At 40.7% G+C, this 19,839-nt stretch overlaps 1 protein-coding gene across 1 annotated transcript; it reads left to right on the top strand.

Moving 5' to 3' along the window:
• Positions 1–9,756: 9,756 nt before the first annotated feature.
• CD28 (CD28 molecule) lies at positions 9,757–19,586 on the top strand. Its single transcript, XM_058809894.1, has 4 exons — positions 9,757–9,821; positions 15,952–16,305; positions 16,559–16,677; positions 19,370–19,586. The coding sequence occupies exons 1-4, from the start codon at positions 9,767–9,769 to the stop codon at positions 19,505–19,507; spliced, it is 666 nt and encodes a 221-aa protein (XP_058665877.1). The 5' UTR covers positions 9,757–9,766; the 3' UTR covers positions 19,508–19,586.
• The last annotated feature ends 253 nt before the right edge of the window (positions 19,587–19,839 follow it).

Genomic DNA, 19,839 nt, shown 5'->3' with positions numbered 1-19,839 from the left:
GCTAGTTATTACCAAGTGGGGGAGAGGGTGGGAAAGCATAAAAGCTTTAGAACATTTCTGACTATGATGGAATATTCCAGAAAACAGATTATAAAAATGTAGGAAGACAGTCTTCTCACAGGGTCTGCACTCTAGGCTTACCAGTTTAACAGAGTTCAATAGGCCAAATGATAAGTGGGTAAGAAATCTTGACCCAATTAAATCCATGTCAAAAATCCTATTGATTTTTCTGGGACCAGGATTTCAGTCTGGTCACATTGTGTTCAAATGCTGACCTTTTTTAAAAAGCAGCAAATATCATACAGTGTTTTAGACATTTACACAGTCATATTCATACAAACCAGAATGATTTTTGGGCAAGGAAATATACATAGGTGACTTTGCTGTGTGGTTAAAAAGGGCTGCTGTTCCAGTATACACACTGTAGATGAAAGCATGGACAAAGAAACACACTGCAGTGCAGGCAGATGGTGGCCAAGGAGGGTGCTCTTTAGAGCTATGGTTTTTGTTATGAAAGCCCATAAGTCCCTAGATCCATGTGAGTTATATTATTCTCAGCAAAATGCAATGAACTCAAATGCTACTCAGGAACAGAAAAGGTCTCTCTGTTGAACAGATTAAAAGAGGCCAATGCTGTTTGCAAGAGCTGAGTGGGGTGTTCTGGAACTCCCAACACACTGGCACCCAGACCCCAAATAATTAGCCCTCCCCCAGCTGCTTAGTACAAGATCACTGCTCTTCTTCAACAGGCAGGACCATTACAAACAGGCATTCCTAGCAAGGGGGCAACCCGGGTCATGGCTGTGCATTTGTTCCTTCTGCTTTGAAAGCTACCCTGCAGTCTCAAACAATGCTTCCCCACCTCAGCTGGCTACAGCTGCAGCACAGTGCACTCCATCTGCCTGCAGGCTGCCTGTCCATGCCTGCCACGGGCACGTCCTGTGCTCTGAGCGCTTCCTGCCGCTGTTTACAGCCAGGCTGCAGAGACAATTCAAGAGCTCCTGTGCTGGCTCTGGCTCCCCACACCTTTGTAGGCTTCTGCCTGTCCAGAACCAATGGTGGCTCTAGGACTCTCATATTAGCTTAAACTCAATGCATTACTCTAGGCTAATGAACAAAGGAAAACTAGTACAACCTACTCCCAGGGATGAAAGGAAAAGTCAAGAGCCAAGAATATCAAAGCAATGATGTCAGTGCAGCCTCTTTACAAAACAGTCAAGTGGAAAGACTGAAAAGGAAGGCTGCTCTTTTACTCTAATACAGGTCAAATAAAGAACTAAACACTCTTTCTCCCTCCCATTGTTACAGTAGTACTAGAGATTAGGCTCTTTCAAAAAGTTTCCCTGCTACATTCAAAGATATTTACTTTCTTTATACAGGTATGTCCTCACACAGTTAATCCCCTCTAGGCATTCAGAAAGAGAGATAACTATTTCTACTAGCTGTATTATTTCCCAGACTCAGAGCTGGATGAATTGTTTATGGTAATAAGTGATTCGTTTAATTTAGCACATTTTTCCTACTTGTGACTTGACCATCACATTATCCTGACTCCTGTGTTTGTAGGACTAATCATAAATATTCACCAAACAGATTATACAAATACATTTCAATTGATGAGTTGTTTGCAGACCAATGTCTCTGAAAATACCCAAATTACTTTTTAAGTCCCCAAGGGTATGTGACTGTTTGCATAATTCACATGCCATCATTTCTCACAGAGGATGTGGAACCTTTAAAATAGGAGAATAATGATGAAAGCATATCAGTTCCTGAACAGATAATTATTAATACTAATCTGTATTAAAAATCATTTTTAAAATGTTTAGGACACTCAAATGCATTTAACAATGCATTTAACTAACAGTTTAAGCAAACACGACCCTTGGAAACCAAGAGGGAGATGGGATTATGAGAAGAGTTATGAATTACTTTCTTCTATTTCCAAAAGCTCTGCTACTTCTAATTTGTCTATTATCAGACAGTGCTGCTCTGCAAAGACCTCCAAGGATACTACATATAATACAAAACCCACATGCAACTAGTCATGGAAATTTAAGTAATACTAAGTAAGAGAAATTTGGCTGAACAGGCAAAATGTTATATGGAATAATTTGTTTTGTAAAAAGCATTTACAAAATTACTTCCAATTATGAAAGAGGACTGAATTAATTATTGCCTTTTTATGAACCACATGGACACTGTGGAGACTTTCAGAATAATTTTTAAAAAAGCATGTGCAAATAGAATTCAGAATTAGGGTTAATAGGGTCATCAATAATAATCTGCTGAAGCCATAGAAAAATGACAGCAGAAAACTTCAGGTTTCCAAGGCATAAAACTAAAAGCTCAGAAATTTAATCATGAACTCCAATTTTATCATAAAACCTTAATAGATCTGGCTACAAAAATGTACTTCAATTCTTATAAACTCTCAGACTGTCCTAAAATCAGCAAAACCAGAGGTTTTACATTGCTTTTAATAACTTCCAAAGCTTAGTGAGATATTACAATTTGATTGTATTTTAATATCATCTGAAAGATTATCCAACAGCTGCAATAAGCAATACATAGCAGGACCTCTTCAGGGTCAAACTTTGTGTATAGGAAGAGATGAGATTATTCTGCTTTTATTAAAGTGGAATTCATATGCATACAGGGCAGCAGCAAGGCGAAGCAGAAGCTTTCCAATCCTAATAGCTGCCTACGGGCTCAGATTCCCCAGGGTGTTCTGGCACATGGTGCTTGGTTGTCAGGCAGTTTGGGATGATCTCTGGTGGGAGGTTTAGCTTGTAAGAGCAAGTTGTGCTGTCTGGTGGCCATGCCAAGGACAGTGGGTGGCACTTTGCATTACGGGGCTGTGTGTGCGCCTGTCACTCTGTGCTGAGGGATGTTTCACTGCCACATCCGGGGGACCAACACCTCTTGGGCTCAAGAGATATCAGGGGAGACATCTAAACATTCAGGTGGCTACCTACAGGACCCTATCATTGCACCAGTAGACAGACTGGACACCTTTGAAATAAAGGATGGATATTTTCTCTGCTTCTTGTGTGGATGTGACTTCTAATAAACCACCATATGATTTTTTTCTCCTCCTCTTTAAGCCAGCAAGGATTCCTACCCTCTGAACCCAGTAAGGTCTTAGTAAACAGCAAAGCAATTGTTTTCAATTTCCTGTTTAAAGGAATAGTTTAAGGGAATGCTGGCATGCTGAAAAAAATGCAGGCTTTATTTCCTAAGAAAAAAATTCCATTATAAAATTAATAAGCACTTATCAGAACTCACATGCATCTCCAAATGAGTAAGCAGATGCTTCCTACTGTGATTTGAAAATTATCTCTGTCTGTTTTCAGTACTTTTCAGTTAAGAATCAGGAATATTGGTCTTTAGTTCCTATATGGAAATATTTAAAACTCTTTCTAATGTGTTTGTGATGTTTTCCTATGCAGCCCTGCACAAACATTTCCAGTGTGCTATGACTCAGTACTTTTTTGAAGCAGCAGAAATACAATGAAAAGTCTGTTTCTCATAGTATTTTGGCAGAAAACATCTCTGTGGGTTCGTGTTGGCAACACCACAGTCTAAGAATAGGGCACTTCTCAGGCAGAAAGTTGTTGAATTTGGACATCAGCTAGGTTTGCCTAGGCGTAAAGAAGCCACTGTCTTCAGGGAAAAGACTAATTTGGAAGTGCTTATCCAACAAGTTAGTGTGCTAGTGTCTACCAAAATAATTATTTCCTGTGAGAAATATTCAGAATGAAGTAATCTCAAAGAATACATTCCACTGGATGAGTGAGGTTGCTGGGCAGCCCTTTGACACTTCCTCAAAGGGGCTCTCATTGTGTGGAGTGCTCTATTCCAGTTTCAATTGTTCATAAATATGAGTAATGCTTCCTTCCAAGTTTGTGTAAATGGGAAGAACTGTAAAAGTACAGTGCTTCACCATGCATGCACTCTGCTGATAGCACTACCACCAATCATTGTGAAATTCAGGGCAAGACAAAAAGTAACACAACAATGAGGATGTGAAAGAGTGAAAGCTTTTAAAATGAGCTTTAACATGACAGTCTTAAAGCCTAATATACTGAGCTGAGCTGGTTCTGATGAAGCCAGAGGAGATGAAAATGCTTTCTCTGGCTAAGGCTTTATCCATAAACACAGGCTATACAGATTGCTCTCTACAAATAAAGGCAATTCCTTGGAAGCCTCAGCTACAGCATTCCCTCACTATGGGTAACATTTGCCAAGTGACTCAAGTGTCTACACCACCAGTTTGATTTCATTCTTACTTTGCCCCAGGGCTCTGGATTCCTGATTTTCCATACCATTCATGCCCTGCTTTTGGCAGCAAAAATTTTGGTCTATTATTTCCCTCCAAAAGGAAATGCTGGCACAAATGGCAGAGAAGCCAAGTCTAGTCAGATCATATTGGATGTGTAACTCCTAGGCTTGGGCTCCTGTTCCATGGGACTGCTATTCAGCACAGCCCCAGAAAGCCTTCTTCCCTCAGCAGCCCTTTACAAATCCTCAGACAGGACCTCCCATGACACTCCACCTTGCCCTCGGATATGAAAACGCAGTCCCAGCAGACAAATCTTTGTACTGGCATTTAGAGATCTATGTAACTTCTGAAGAATATATAGACAGTCAGGTCTGGAAGCTGTCTTTTCGCACAATGATGAATTTTGAATTTGCCTGCTCAAGATTTCTAGGTCTTAAGCTCTTCGGAAGATGTTTCTTATTTAAAATTGCTTTAATATATCTGCAGTGCTTATTATCTCTTTTGTCTTCAGTGGGACAAAGGAGAAGGAAGTAAATTACCTCCCTTTGAAAGAAAGGGACATGCCAAACTCCTTCCTATACTGGACAACTGCTTTGTTGCTGTGTCTTCCATGGTAATATGTAGGGTTCTTCACCTTCTCTACCCAAGAGGAAAAAGCACCAAGCAGTTCAGTCAACAAAAATCCTTCCTCCAGCCCTAATCTCTAAGTGCTTTTATTACACAAGATTTAGCATACATATGTACTCACCTGTGGATCTTATTTCAGGTGTTCCTACCTAAACACTGGCCTCTAATGAAGCAGCAGCCATATGTCAGATTACAGGCAGGTGACAGAAAGAGTTAATCATGCAGCTGTGAGCCATTCTTCTGCTACTCATTAATCAACCTCCTTTAAGACTTGTTCTAACAGTTCAAACCAAGAACACCAACAGCCAGAAGAAATGGTTACAACTTTGAAACTTGGATGAGATTTTTAACCTGATAAGAGCCAGAAATGTTCATGTGTGAACCCCTGTTCCTTGCCCAGCAAGCACTAATGAACAGCTTCATCTAGTAGCATTAAAATATTCAGTCTGTCAAGCAAATGTTTCTTTTCTCAAATAGGGAAGGCTTCTCTTAAGCTCTTTCAGGTTTATATGTGTTTGATGGCAGTACTTTGTCCTATGCTAGTGACACACTAGGACTATATATGAAGAGCTTCAGGTAACAAATGCAACATAGCTCCTTGGGCTAACTTACTGGACATAGTAGACACAGATGGAAGAGAAGCCAAGTCTACTTAAACTATTGTAGGTTAATAACATACTTTTTTTGGTCTTCCTAGTTAAGAATAACACGCCAGCATGTTACACTCTTTCTGTCACCCTACCTCTACAAAAGCTAGTTGTTGCCATCCTATTACAGGGATTCCATACTCTTGCCTCCTTATCACAAAAGTTCCATACCTTCTTGGTGTTTTCTCATGGACAGCTCCTCAGAGCACTGACTCTTTCTTCTTCACAAAGCAGCCAGTTCCCTTCTCCCTGACTCCAGTTCCCTTCTCAGCCAGCCACCCCACTCTTTCACAGCGCTCTTCTTCTCATGCTTACAGCTGTGGCCTGTTAAAGTCAGGCCTGTTCCTAAAGTTTGATAATGGGCCCAGCTGCAACTCCTTAGGGGTAAGATTACTTTCTACACTATCTTTATTTTCTTATATTCTATCCCCCTACAGCTAGTTAAAGCACACTTGCTTATAAGCAAGATGTGAAAGAATCAACCTTCCATCTGTACCAAGGGTACATAGCACTGTTCAAATTAAATCATTACTTGGAGCAGCAATGGAAGAATCAAGATGTTTTAAGAGTTGCAGTTGTAAGAAAGAAAGCATTTACTTTAGCAGCTGACAATGTACAAGTATGCAGAACAAGCAAAAGAATGCTACCTAGATTTATTCACTCAAGGCCCGTGTCGTGATTCTTTATGGTAGGGAAGCAAGAGGAACATTGTCTTAGAAAACTGTTAAATTTAATCTTACTATGTAGCTGCAGGACAGTATAGGGATATTAAAGTTATTTGTCTATAGTAGTTAAAAGGGAATTTTAGAGACCTACTGTCTCCCATCAGACTGGACTTTTCAGAAATAAGTGAATGATAGTATATTAGTGCAATTATTCTTGTAGTCTGCATATACATTTTTATTTGCTGGAGAACAAGAGTATGTGCTGGGAACAATTATGGTACTATGCAACTTCCAGTGCCTGAAGGAAGGCTTAATTTATTTTAAAATTGCCTTCTAAACTATCCATTTGTTTAATCATAACAAATCTGGAATGTCCTTCTTCAACAGCTGAACACTTGGCTGAGGATATGTGGGTCATTACCTCCTCATTCTCTAATGTAAAGGCAAACTGGCAGCCTGCTTGGGATTTCCTGGTACTCTTAAAGATATCCAGAAATATCATTCAAAAACCTTTCAGAAGGATATTTTCCTTCAGAAACCATACTAGATCCTGTTGGATTTTTCTGAAACTCAGGTCATAGCTCATGTCAGTGCTTAGTTTTTAACAGTAGGCATGAAAAACTATGCTCAAATACCTAGACTGTTGTTTTATTTACATACAGTAATGAGTAAAAAGCCCAAACTCATACTCTAGATTCTTGTGTACCCTGGAAAACTATTTACAAACCTTTAATTTACTTCTCTTGGACTGCAATTTAAGCCATTTTGTGATGGGATGGAAACTTTTTTTTCCCCAAACACGGCCAAATGGCATTTTTAGCTCTTTCAGTGCTCTCACAGCTCTCATTCTACTGAAATTACAGTGTTAGTCTGGATTTCCATTGCTGTGACAGCAAGCAGATCCTGTCTGCCAGTGTACAGACAGACTCAACAGACTGAAATATGAATGAAAAATGGGGCAAGAATAGAAGTCAATACTGCCTGAATTAATTTTACTGCAGAACACCCTTGGGTAATGCTCAGGATATAGAAGGAGAGATACTTTGAGAGGTGGAAGAATAATGAAAAGTTAAAAGTGAGGGCATACTGACAGAGATTTTCACATTCTTTTTTCCTAGATAAACTTTTATGTGGTTTGCCCTAAGTACAAGACGGTTTGCTGAAAGCTAAAATATCTTCTTCCCCTGCCCTCAGGATAATTTTGGCAAAAGAAATAGATCACACATGCAAAGTGGTGAAGCCAAGTATCTAAGTGATTGGAAACTAACTGTTTAAATTAGAGGAAGAGATGCAATTTTGAGAAGGAAAGGAGCCATACCCTCGGAAACACAAGGGTTTCAAAGTCCTAGAAAATCAAGAAGAGCAGATGAGCCAAAAGCTATTTGGGGGAAGAAAAGCACCTTTCCTTACTCCAGAGATCAAAGAAGAGATGATTAGGCAAAACTAAAATCACATCTAAAAAAAGATTCTCTGAAAAGGGCAATACTATTACCCCTATTCATCAACACAGAGAGAAATGATCCATCACAGCTTGGTCTCCAGAGCCACAGTGGATAATTGCCCAGTGGCCCCTCTTTCCTCTCCTCCATTCCACCAGTCCAGTTCCTGTTTGCACTCAGTGCCATGGTGTGTCCTCACAATGGGAGAGGCACATGATGAGCAAAAAGGGATGAAAAGGAATAAATGGACCTCACCTAGAGAGTGCACACTGTTCCCTCAGGTTTTTGTTAATGGTACTCTTAGAGCAGGATCTCTTCCTGCACAGCTGTTTCCATAATCTGGTTTCCACCTGAATGGTGTCCCTTTGCCAATGACAGGGAAATGAATGGCACTATCTCTCTCTCTGCAATATATTCTGCTAATTCTGTAATGAGGGTAAAAGGCACTCCTTGTGTATTTCCAGTCCATATCCCAAATACAGAAAGGATCTGACAGCCAAGATGCAGATTATGTAGATTGAGTTACCAGAGCCAGAAGATGCTACCAGAGCCAGCAGTGGGTTTTCATCTCTGTGACACAATTCAGCAAAAAGGTACTGAATTTTGTAACTTTTTTGAGGGATTCTCACTACAAGTTAAGCAGAGACTATTTCATTGATAACTGAAGGTACACTCATATGACTAAAAAAAATGTGTCAGAACATTTATCTAGATACAACAAAAGTGGGCTAAGAAAGAGAGAATCTTATTTTTTTTCTCTTTTATATTTTTAAAATAATTTGAGGAAATTCCAAAACTTTGAGTATTGCAGGCAACTAACACTGATTATGAAACAAAAGAATATTGTTTAAATTTCTAGACTGCAGATAAATATGCCAGCTGAGGCTGTTCATAAATTGCGTTTGCAATTTCTGATAAAACATGGCCTAAAGGCTTCAGATACTAAGGGATATGAAAGAATAGTACATGGTTCTTCACTTCTCTCTATAACTGCCCAATTTTCTTGAAAGTCTTCCTGCTAAATGCCTTCCCTTTCCTCTCAAATAAATCAAAGATAGGGACAGGCATTGATACAGTTGAATATTTCTACTTTGGCAAGTAGAACTACTACTATACTACTTTGTATAACTACAAAATAAACAGTTAATAACCAGAGCGCCTCACAGTTATAAATGCCATCACCTGGCTCTCACAACATGCTCTTGCAAGGGAGGAGGTGACATTGAGCTTGCAGAGCAAAGGAAGAGAGAATGTTTACCTGATGAGCTCAAGAAAAACCTTTACATAAGGCAGCCTCCATGAAAGCACTGACTGAGCAATGTGCTTGCTGCATGCTGCCTTTACTCTAGATGTTAACTGGATTACAGTTGCACTCATCATAAACTGGGATGTTTTTCAAAATGTGAAGGTATTCCAAATCACTATTTCCTGCACTTTTGGCTCTGCATTCAAGGCAACAAGCAGATGCAGAGAAATTACTATGAACAAAAACTGCCCAAAAATGTCAGTGTTCCCAGGGGCTGGGAAAACAGGCAGAAGCAACATGGCAGGCCAAGAGAGGAAGATTTTTGCTCCTACGAGTGAGGAAAGGTGAAGGTTCCTGAGCACACAACTTCCTGAGGGGCCAGATCTGGCCACCAGGAACTTAGAAACTGGTGTTTGCATCTCCCATCATGATGGAACCAGTATACATGTGTATGTACTCTTGGTAAATAAAGAGCACTGCATCTCTGGGGAATTCCATTCCTCCCTCACAGGAGCAGCCTTGCAGAGCCCCAAACATAACCACTCTTTGCAATACACGGCTGGCAGTCCCTTCTTGAGATGAAGGTTCCAGCACTTTTAAAGCATTACTGAGCTTCGCAGAGGTAACTTCCTAAGACTAAAATCATCAAACAATTAAACTTCCTGTTCAAGCATTGCCGTTACAGTTTTACTTAGCAGTGTACCACGTGCTGCAGAGAGAGGAGGAGAGAGGTTGTGTGAGCACCTGAGGGTGCAGCTCGGCCACACAGGGAAGGAAGGCTGGTGCTGCGGGGCCCTGGGAGTCGCGGCAGTGCCTGCAGGGGGTGGAGACAAGGCAGCGGGCCCACCATTAACACCATGCTTCTGGGGATCCTCGTGGTGCTCTTCTTCATCCCCACTGCTGATGTAACAGGTAACAAAAACCCCCCACATTTCAGTCCTTTCCCCTATTTTTTTCTCACTTTGAAGGTCTGGGAAAGGGGAGAGGCAGCATGCTGCAATTGGATCAATTTGATATAACCAAGAGGCCAATTTTTCTCCTGCCAGAAGTATCCCTCCAAGATGAGACCCAAGAGCTTTCTTTTAATTTGACTTCTCTCTAGATCCATTTGGAAATTGCATGCATGGGTAGAGGGGTGTTTATTTCACCTACACCCTGGGTTTAGCAAGTTCTGCTCACGAGTGCCTTTTCTTGGGGGCAGCAGGTCTGAGCAGACCTGGTGCCAGCGCCTGTCTTGGGGCAGACTCTCCACATCCCCAAATCTACTTCTACAGCTTTAGGTTTCCCCATGGCCTGGCTTGGTGTCATGGGCTCCAGTGCTGAGTGCAACAACATCCTCACAGGTTCAGCAAATAAATGCTCTAAAGGAGAGTTGCTTACTGAGCTCAAAGGTGGAAGGATGGGACTTGCCAAGTTTCTGATTTTTGCATTGTTTAGCGGTTTACCAATACTAACTAGACATCTAGTTTCTTTCTGAAGATCTTCCGGAAAAAAAAAAAAAAACTTTTTGAGATTTTGAAATCCTGAATCTTAATGAATCTTCCTGTTGTGCTGAGGGTATTTATCTTGGTGTTGGCTTGCTGATGTAGTGTTCCTGTGTTCAGACCTAACACGTCTTTCCAATGGGTACATTGAAGGCAAAGCAAAGCAAGAGATGCTGGCTTTTGCTAGGATAATCTTGAGACAGACAATTTTTCAGACTGCTGGCTGTGAACTTCTCCAAATATCAGTGTTTTGTATTTTCCAGGGAAGTTACAAATAGGAATAAAAATCTGGTTTCCAGTACAAAATTTATAACATAGAGAACATCTTAAAACTTCACTTTTTCTAGTATGAGAGATGCAACTGAATATATTTTTTCTTATTTCTATATTATTCTTTCGTAATTCTTTTCCTTAGTGAAGGCATTGTTGTTTGCATGACACTGTGATATACATTTTTTAAGAAATCATAGGGGTATTTTCCTTGTCCTTTCCCATGTTTATAATTCTATGTTTGCAATATCATAATTATTTCCAGAGCAGGCCCCTGGATTGTCAAAGAAGACACTAATTCCAGGAGTGGATAAGTATCAGCAGTAGGTTAACAGTCCTGAACACATTTCCATGAGGTGTGAACAGCTTTTAAGCAGTGCTTTTGAATTGCAACAAAATAAATCACAGTGTGAGGTTCTCAGACACAGGTGTTATGCCACGGCTTTATAGACACACATACACTTGCTTTGCATGAAGACCTTGTGTTTCTCCAACAGATTCACCAAGATTGTACAACTTCTGAAAGAGAAGCACATGAGGTCATATGCTTCTCAGGGCTCTCATTCTTTCCCCATCTATTTTCTTCACTCTTCATTTTCAAGATAAGTGGTCCTTAGTACATGGAAAACATTGAGGCAGGTCAAAACCCTGCAGGACTTCCTCAAGCCATGAAGTGCGCTATAAGCCTCAGGTATTTTGGTTTGGGAAAATCCACAGAATTCATCCTGTTCTTAGACTATACCAGTGGCTGCTGCAGGTTGAGTTTAAATCATAAAAAAGGACTTGAAATACTAGTTCAGTCATTTCCCTTTTGCAGAAACACTAACGTTTGCAAAGTTGGTCCTCCTCCCCTTTTTGTTGGCTAAATAATTACCTTGCTGTGGACTGTCAGAGAGGCAGCTAGATCAAAGATCAAGTGTCTGGTATTTTGTGAAATAAGGAATATAAGGAGGTTCCCACTGCAGTGTACCATAACTGACCTCATCTTTTTACTTTCCACATAACCTTCTGGCTTATGGTCTCTGGGGGTTAAAATCAACTTCTAACCTACCCAGATTACCAGAATGCAAAAGATGGATGGATATGAGGCAAGGTTAGCCGAGAGTAGGATGACATCAACTAATTCCTGTTTTAAAAAAAACAAATCACAAACTGCCAAGAAAAACCCCTGTGCTCACACTGGGTTTGATTAAAGCAAGAGTGTCACCTGAGCTTTCTGGAGTACTCCTGCAGTACTTACAGCAAAGCAGGAAAGAGCCAGAAGGAGAGGTTCCCCCCAGCTGCCCATCACACAGCTGGGTGGCCTCGAACCAAAGTACAAGAGAAGGAACCTTGTATCTGGGAAAGAAGAGTAAGCATAATTGAACAACAAACCAGCAACAGCAAAAACAAAATAGCTTTGTTTATAACATACCTGTGTGCCTTTCTGCCTGTGGCTTAAACAAATTCCTTTCAGTTTTTTCATTTAGGTTTTTCCCTATCCCCCCAGGGAGTTAGGTGGGCCATTTTTTTTTCCTGTGCTTACAGAAATGCCAACTTATTTTGGATACTTTGCTCTGGAAAATAGCTTCTTGAAGTCAGCTGCAATAAAAAGGAAGGAGAGCACTAAATATTTTAGCAGAATATTTTTTTCCAATAGCTGATGATGATTCATGAAGAGTTCTGGTGAAAAAAAAAAAAGCAACACCTCAAAATAGTTATTTTCCATACTTTGTCAACTCTATTTCACTTTCTTGGTGAATAGAAAAAAAAAAGCTTCAATGAAGTTTTGCTTGCATTTGGTTCAATGATCAGAGAGTCAGTATTTTACAGATATTATAGATGGATGGCATTTTGTTTCATGATCCAAAACTCCTTCACGTGTGATTACAAGAAATATTCAACACTACAAATTATCTATAAAAAGCTTAACAAGCATTCAGAGATCTTACACACCATTGCATATAAATCCTAAGATCCTGAGCAGGCTTGCAGCCTGTGTACATTGACTGAAATGATTTTACATTTTTAAAGTCACTGCTTTTTGAAACTGTAAACAATTATTTTTCATAACTGGTATTTTCTTGGCTGGGTAAGGCCAAGATACAGACATTTATTACTACACAGCATGGCTGAACAGAGCTCTGAAGTGGCAATCATAACCCTACTTAGGGGAATGGAAACACCAACTAAATGTTTCAGAGTTTCACCATTTAACAAACCCAAAGTGACACTTATTAGGAAAAACTGTCTCTGTGAAGGCAAAAGCAGCCTCAGCCCATGTTTGCTTGGAATGGGCTAGATCCTACTAAGAATGTAGTCAAATCCTATTCAGATCATCCGGGAAGTGAGGGATGTTAGGCATTACTGTCATCCCCATGAAAGTAACACACATTTTAGTATGACTGACTTTCTTCAATTTAAAACAAGCTCCAAGTCCAGAGCAGGAGGATGACAGCAAAGCTTCTCCAGCATGCCAGTGGGGTAAGCTTGCCTTGCCCCTGTTGGCATTGCAGCCCAACCAATTCATGTGGTGCTAATGAGTTCTTCCTATAAATGAAAACAAAAATATCTCCTTTAATTTAGATTTGAACTGATTTGTGAAAGTAGATTTGGGTGCTTAGCTTCAATCATGTAGGAGCTGTCTTCATTTAATGACCCACAAATGAGCATTTCCCACTGCTCAGCCAGTCTCCATCCCAGCATCAGCAGCACAGAGCTGGGTTTTCAAACCTAGCCTGCAACACAAGGCAAGCAGAGTGGATTATAAATACAAGAGGTGAAAATAAATTGGAGAAATTTATCATTTTAGGTAAGTGTATCAAAAGAGACTAGTTGCCAATTAGCACTGTGTCATGGCAGGGACATAAATAGTCCAGAGCTGTAGTTAAACAGTGGAGTTCAAGGCATGAACTTGCAGGTCTAAACATCAGGAATACAGGTTAGCTGATGACACCAAAAGAGAGGGGCATAAGTCATTGAGATCTGCAGAAGAGTCTAAACATCTGAAGGCAGTCCCTCAGGGATGGGATTTTCAGTGTTCTCTGACTTTCCTCTGGCCACAGAGAAAATATAATGAGGCTGAGCAATAAATATCCATTTGTTTTCTGTTAGTACTAGCAATGAAAACAGGCAAGCATTTTTAAAGTGTAATGCTTCTGTCTGTTCTGGGCCCCTATTTTGGCTGTCAACTCTGAGACAGAAAAGGTCTCCCCTGAAGGTGTATTCAGTCCCTGTGACAATCAGGGTTGTAGTAGTGCACAAATACTGCAAAGCAGTAGAATAACTCTGTCTCAAGTGAGATGTGTAGAATTAAGCTCTGCTAAAGGTGGGAAAATTCTACTGCAGACTTGCAAACTGCCACACAGGCCGAAGATCAATTTTCTCGCCAACAAAAATATGATCAAATACCTTGTCTAAAGCAGTGGAATCCAAACCTCGCCCCTTACTAGAATGCCTTATAAGCCTATGTGAGAGCTTTTGTCGGAAAATGCTGATTCAAGGAAACCAAATTGTTTTGCTGAAATGTCTTCATTTTGATGAAAACTCACCACAGGCACCACCTTGAGTAAAGACTTGCTTTCTTACTCTCTTACTTAGCCACTCTGTCCTAGGATTCAAAGATCCTTGTCTCTTTCTATTGGAAAGCCTGGAAAGGTTATCCTTCAATCAAAGTTTCACAGTGTTTTGGTTGCCTGGACGTGGAATTTCAGAGCTGTTATGAGCTCTCCTCCACTCCCTCACTAACAGTGCTGAGCAAAGAGATGCAAGGAGGATAGGCTACAGTCTTTCTTTGCTAAAGATAGCAAGTAAAGCATTCCGTGTCTCACATCTCCTTCTCTTATTTGTAGCAAGGGCTGGTAAATGAGACTTTCAATAAGAGAGTTAACAACTTCAGCAGTTTCACAAGTTCTGCTGATAACAGGAGAACCTGCTAGCCAAAGGTTGTTTTTACTACCCACACCTTAGCACTAGTCCTTGCTGTCTCATGCATCTCTTGTGTTTACTTTCACATTCATCCCAAAGGAGTATCCTGCTTAAGAGGCTGGGATACTTCATCATTTTGTGCAGGCATGACTACAGTAAGCCTAATTTGGTCCTAAATATTGTTAAAAACAGTTTTAAATAGTAATTTTCTGGTTATTCTGGTTCTGGCCTCCTTCCCACTTCACTTCCCTTACTAGCCTTTTTGAAGTCTCACCACATGGATTAAGTAGAAAGAATCTATGTTTATACCACATTTTGAGGACAAGAGGCACAATTGTCATTCTAACAGCCATGGTGATTCTCAGGGATCTGTAAAAGACCATCCAGACTTCATATGAACTGAGCTTGCATGAAGACTTAAGCAGTCATATAAAAGCTTTGGCAAGTCTCTAGATTGAGAGCCACAACTCTCTTCCTCTTACTTAGGTGTCATCATTTGGAAAGAAGGGCCTCATTTGTGCATGATGGCTTTTCTTGGAAGAAGTTGTTGTTCTGCATAGTCCTTGCTATGTTTCATTGTTTGGCAGATGATTGCACAGAGGTCTACATGTCAGAAAACATTTCCTGTTTATGTATCAGTCTGGTCAATTAAAATTCAATTATACATTCATGTGACATGCTTTTTTCAGGCTTTTTTCAAGTGCTAAGTGCCAATGCAGTGTCAGATTAATCAGCTCCTGTGTCCCTTGAGAGATTAAGAATCTACTACAGCTGCTGGCTAGAGAAATTACTTATTTTACATTAAAATGATAGCAGTTCATGCTTTTAGTGTTCATTGCCCAAGGTCTGAACCCTTGAAATGGTTCAGCAGATCCACCTGCAAACTCTTCAGGAGTCCTTGAATTAAAAAGAAAATGTATAAATAATATTCTCTTATCTGACTGCAGTGGCAATTCATAGTATTTTCACTCCATAATGTTCCTCAGGAAACTACTGGCTAAGTAAAGGATAGACTAAGAAGGCCTTAGGTGTACACACAAGCACACAGGTGCAGACTAGGCTTCTGAGCTCTGATGTTACATCCTAATCACAGGCCACTGTCTCTGCTAGTGTTCTGACTGAAGAAAAACACTCTTGATCTCAGTCTCCCCTAAAGACTGTAATATTATTTACATGCAGGTGGATTGCTGCAACAGTAGTTGCAGTGAGAAACTCTGTGAGAAACTGCTTCTGCAGATGGGTGGTTTTGTACTCCCTGGCAGGGAGTGTCAGCAGGGGAGAGGAGATATGGAGAAGAGTTGCATGGGAGGATGTGGGGTTCTGAAATCTCATACTATATTTTATAAACAAGTGCTCTTCTCATTTTCTCCCCTCCCTTCCAGAAAACAAGATTTTAGTGGCTCAGCATCCTTTGCTCATTGTAACTAACCAAACTGCAACTCTAGTTTGCAACTACACATACAATGGGACAGGGAAGGAATTTCGAGCTTCGCTACACAAAGGAACGGACAGTTCAGTTGAAGTTTGCTTTATTTCATGGAACGTAACCAAAATTAGGAGCAATTCGACTAAAGAATTCAACTGCCAGGGGGATCATGATAAAGACAAAGTCATCTTCAATCTTTGGAACATGAATGCCAACCAAACTGACATCTACTTCTGCAAAATTGAGGTCATGTATCCACCCCCATACGTCTACAATGAGAAGAGCAATGGGACTGTCATTCATGTGAAAGGTAAGCTGAGAAACCTCTGTAGGCCAATATCCTCCCTATACACACTCCCTACATAATGACTGGAGGAAGTTTGTTTCCTTAAAAAAAAAAGTTGGATTGCCTGGTAAAACTACATTCCTGCTCTGGACTTCCTGAAGAAGAGATCTTAAAATGATGATTAATAAAAATGACACATTGGAACAAGGAATAAATAAGCAGAGATTGATGGTTTTAATTTCATGTACCTAAAGTTTTCTTTGCTCTTTCCTTAAAGAGACACCCATCCAAATACAAGAGCCTCAGTCTACAATTCCTTTGTGGATTCTGGCAACAGTGACTGGAATTCTTGCACTCTACAGTATGCTAATAACAGCAGGTTTTTTTAACTATTGGGTAAGAAACTTGTATTTTCCTTTTCTCTGTATGTTCTAGTAGTTCATTTCTCAGGCTATACTTGCCATGTTTACCACTAACTCACCGATACCCCTTCAGTACAGGACAACAGTGTTTCTTCATCCCAGCTATGTATGCACACCCATGGTGTACCCCAACAGAGCTGAAACACCAGATGCTCTCCAGGTGGATTGTCAGGCTTCTGCAGTAGAGTCCTACAGCAGATTGTGATGCCACAGTGTTGGCAGTGCCCTGCACACCCGCAGTTCTGGGACACCTCTGCCAGCCGAACCCGTCAGGGAAATCTAGAACTACAAGCATTTCTGGCAAAACCCTATGAGACTATACTGACAGGAGCTCACCTACAATAAAACAATCTATAGGGAGCCCTCAGCCCAGGACCATCTGCACTGGTGTCTTGTGCCTATCCAGCAATTCCCTTGAGCAACCACTATTTCTGGCAGCTTGACTACAAGGGAGTAGGAGCACCTGGATCTCAGTAGCTCCTTGTCTGTACATCAACAGTAAGAAAGCTGAGACAGCCTTATGGCTCATAATTTTTACTCTTTGGAGAGTTGACTGGCCCAAGTTGCATCCAGTTCTCCTCCTGGCATGATACAGGGGCAGCAGAAGGACGTTTTTCTTGACAAGTCTTAGGACTTGATCTCCAGAGCCAATTTACACTACTTACTCCATGTGAGAAAGACTTGAACATAGAGAACTCAATTCCTTCCACTCTTTCCCCTCTATTTTTGTTGTTAAATAGCAATTTTCAACACAACGATTATTAGGTAGCCTGTATAAAGGGTGCAGTCTCTGCCAGGTTAAATGTTGCATGTATACAGAAAGCCACTCAATGTCACGGCTAGCTGAAGCTTAAGATCTGCTAAGTGTTTCACAAAAGGCCACTTTCTCAATCTGTGGCTATTTCTAATGGAAAACAATCAAAGGGGGCACTGCTGCAGGAAAATGGAAAGGCCAGTTAAGTGGTTCTTCTTTGTGCCCTGTTGTAGAGGCTGACTGAGAGAGCTGAGAGGATTACTAGAGCAGCTGCTGGTGTTACAGTGCTGTGCTGCAGATGAGATGCTATGGCTTCAAATCCATCATTTACAATCTGAACCATTTTCTCTGTGCTATATTCATTTGCTACCTAATGACTTCACACTTTGCCACTAACACATCTGCCCCCAGCAAGGGTGACAAGGCTGCATTGCCATGTGTGCTGTTTGCTGCATCATTTTTTACCTGCTGTTATTACTGCTAGTAGTATTTTTCAGATAATATGTATTCTAATTATGGATGTATTTAGAGTGTTGTTGAATGTAAAAACAGCTGCCTAGAAGAACTGTGAATTGTAAAAAAAGGTCCTAATTGTGGTACTCGACAGACATGGCAAGCCTGATCAGTTCCTGAAAGCAGCTAAAGATTTGTCTCTTTTCATATAGTTCTGCCTTCCCTGAAGGAAAACTGCTTTCTATTGCAAAAGTAGCAGTCTTTCATCCTGTAACAGCCCAACAATCACTCATGCTAGCAAAATGTCTTTCTCCCATGCAAAAATACCTTCTAGGTGAATCAGAAATCCTGTATTATGGAGATGAACACAGAGATAAAGCTTTGTATCTAATGCTCTACATGCACTGACTGCATTACATGGCTTAAGCAGTATGTAACTCACATTCAACCCTTTGCATATACAGAATATTAATGTTAAAAAGCTTAAAATATTTCATAGTAACTGCCCCACTCTGCGCATACAACATAATTCAGCCATCAGATTTTCTAATGCAAACCTCCTCCAATTCCACAGCGTCATATGCATGTATACTGCAGCATATGCAACTATTTCTGTCCGTGGGAAGGGAATTTCAGTAAAAAGGAGATCACAAAAGAGGGTATGATCACTATTAAGGAAAAAGCATGGAAGCACTTTACTTACCCCTGATCAATAAAGCCTTAAGCTATGTAAAAAACACCAACCTTTTGCACAGCCTGCAGCAGTCAGAGGCTGAAATGCTGCTGTAGCCACATATTTCCTCTGTGATTTTAGGCAAATTATTTCACCTGTCTTCTGCTACTCTTATTTCTAAAAGAGTTGATTCTTCCCTTGTCTCACAGGGGCATTATAAGCAGGAATCCAACAGTAGAAATCAGATTTTTGAGGCCTAGAGTAGGAGACATAAAAGATTAACATCAGCTCTGATTCTTTCACTTCTTGAAGGAAGGTTCAGAACAACATATGCATTGTGTATTACTGCTGTAAATAGTAGGAAAATCATAGTCTGGGCTGATTTTTCATGCTCTTATTCTGTTTGAGTTAAGCTAATTTCTCTTTACTTCCTAATAAATGAGGACAGCCTTCACAGCTCAAACTCTGTTTCTGCTGAATCATTCCACAGATGAGAGAGGCAAGATGATGGTAAGAGGCATCAGTTTGTATCCTTGGTGTGTAGCATTCCTTTACCTGAAGAACTAACACTGTTAATCTCCCACCAGATAAGCTGGAGACTTACTTTTAGGTTGAGTAAATTCCACAGATTACTTGATGAGAACACGTGTTCTAATTCTTTTGTAAATTTATTTAAACTGAAGCTGCCTTACAAATATGCCCGCTTCCCTGAACAGGGACCTAGGGCCAGAACTGTCAGCAGCTAACATGAGAGTTTTCACAGTTGTCTTCCCCCTCCTCCCACAGCAGAAATCCAAGAAGCGTCTGTACCACCAGAGTGACTACATGAACATGACTCCCCGGCACCCTCCGTACAAGAACAAGGGTTACCCGTCCTATGCACCAACGCGGGACTACACCGCCTATCGGTCCTGGCAGCCCTGATCCCACAGGAGCCTCGTGTGCTTCTGGGCAGACATGTGCTCTGGGGCGTGGAAGGAAGGACAGCCTCTCACCTTCTCATCCTCTTTGTTGCTATTGATTACAGACACCTACATCTAGCAAGTGTTAACTAAACTTTGATCATTAAAAGAAAATCCAGACCAACAAGCCAATATAAAAAGGGGGGGCGGAAAGGGGGAAGTAAAAAAAAGAATTTTTCTCCATGATGGCTGAAAATGAGGCCCAGCTTGTGTTGAGGGTTGTCAGTGGATAAGATGGAAAGATGGCATCAGACCTCAGAGCTGGTTTCTTCCTAACAGTTGTGGTTTTGGTTA

Source organism: Ammospiza caudacuta, chromosome 8 (assembly GCF_027887145.1).
Source record: "Ammospiza caudacuta isolate bAmmCau1 chromosome 8, bAmmCau1.pri, whole genome shotgun sequence".
NCBI classification, from domain to species: Eukaryota; Metazoa; Chordata; class Aves; order Passeriformes; family Passerellidae; genus Ammospiza; species Ammospiza caudacuta.
The sequence above is the reverse complement of the archived record's forward strand: the minus strand, read 5'-3'. Positions and strand labels throughout refer to the sequence as shown.

Coding starts and splice junctions, on each gene's coding strand:
- CD28 (XM_058809894.1), top strand. CDS start 9,767: ATGCTTCTGGGGATCCTCGTGGTGCTCTTCTTCATCCCCACTGCTGAT. Junction 9,822..15,951: donor CCCCACTGCTGATGTAACAG/GTAACAAAAACC, acceptor CCTCCCTTCCAG/AAAACAAGATTTTAGTGGCT. Junction 16,306..16,558: donor GACTGTCATTCATGTGAAAG/GTAAGCTGAGAA, acceptor CTTTCCTTAAAG/AGACACCCATCCAAATACAA.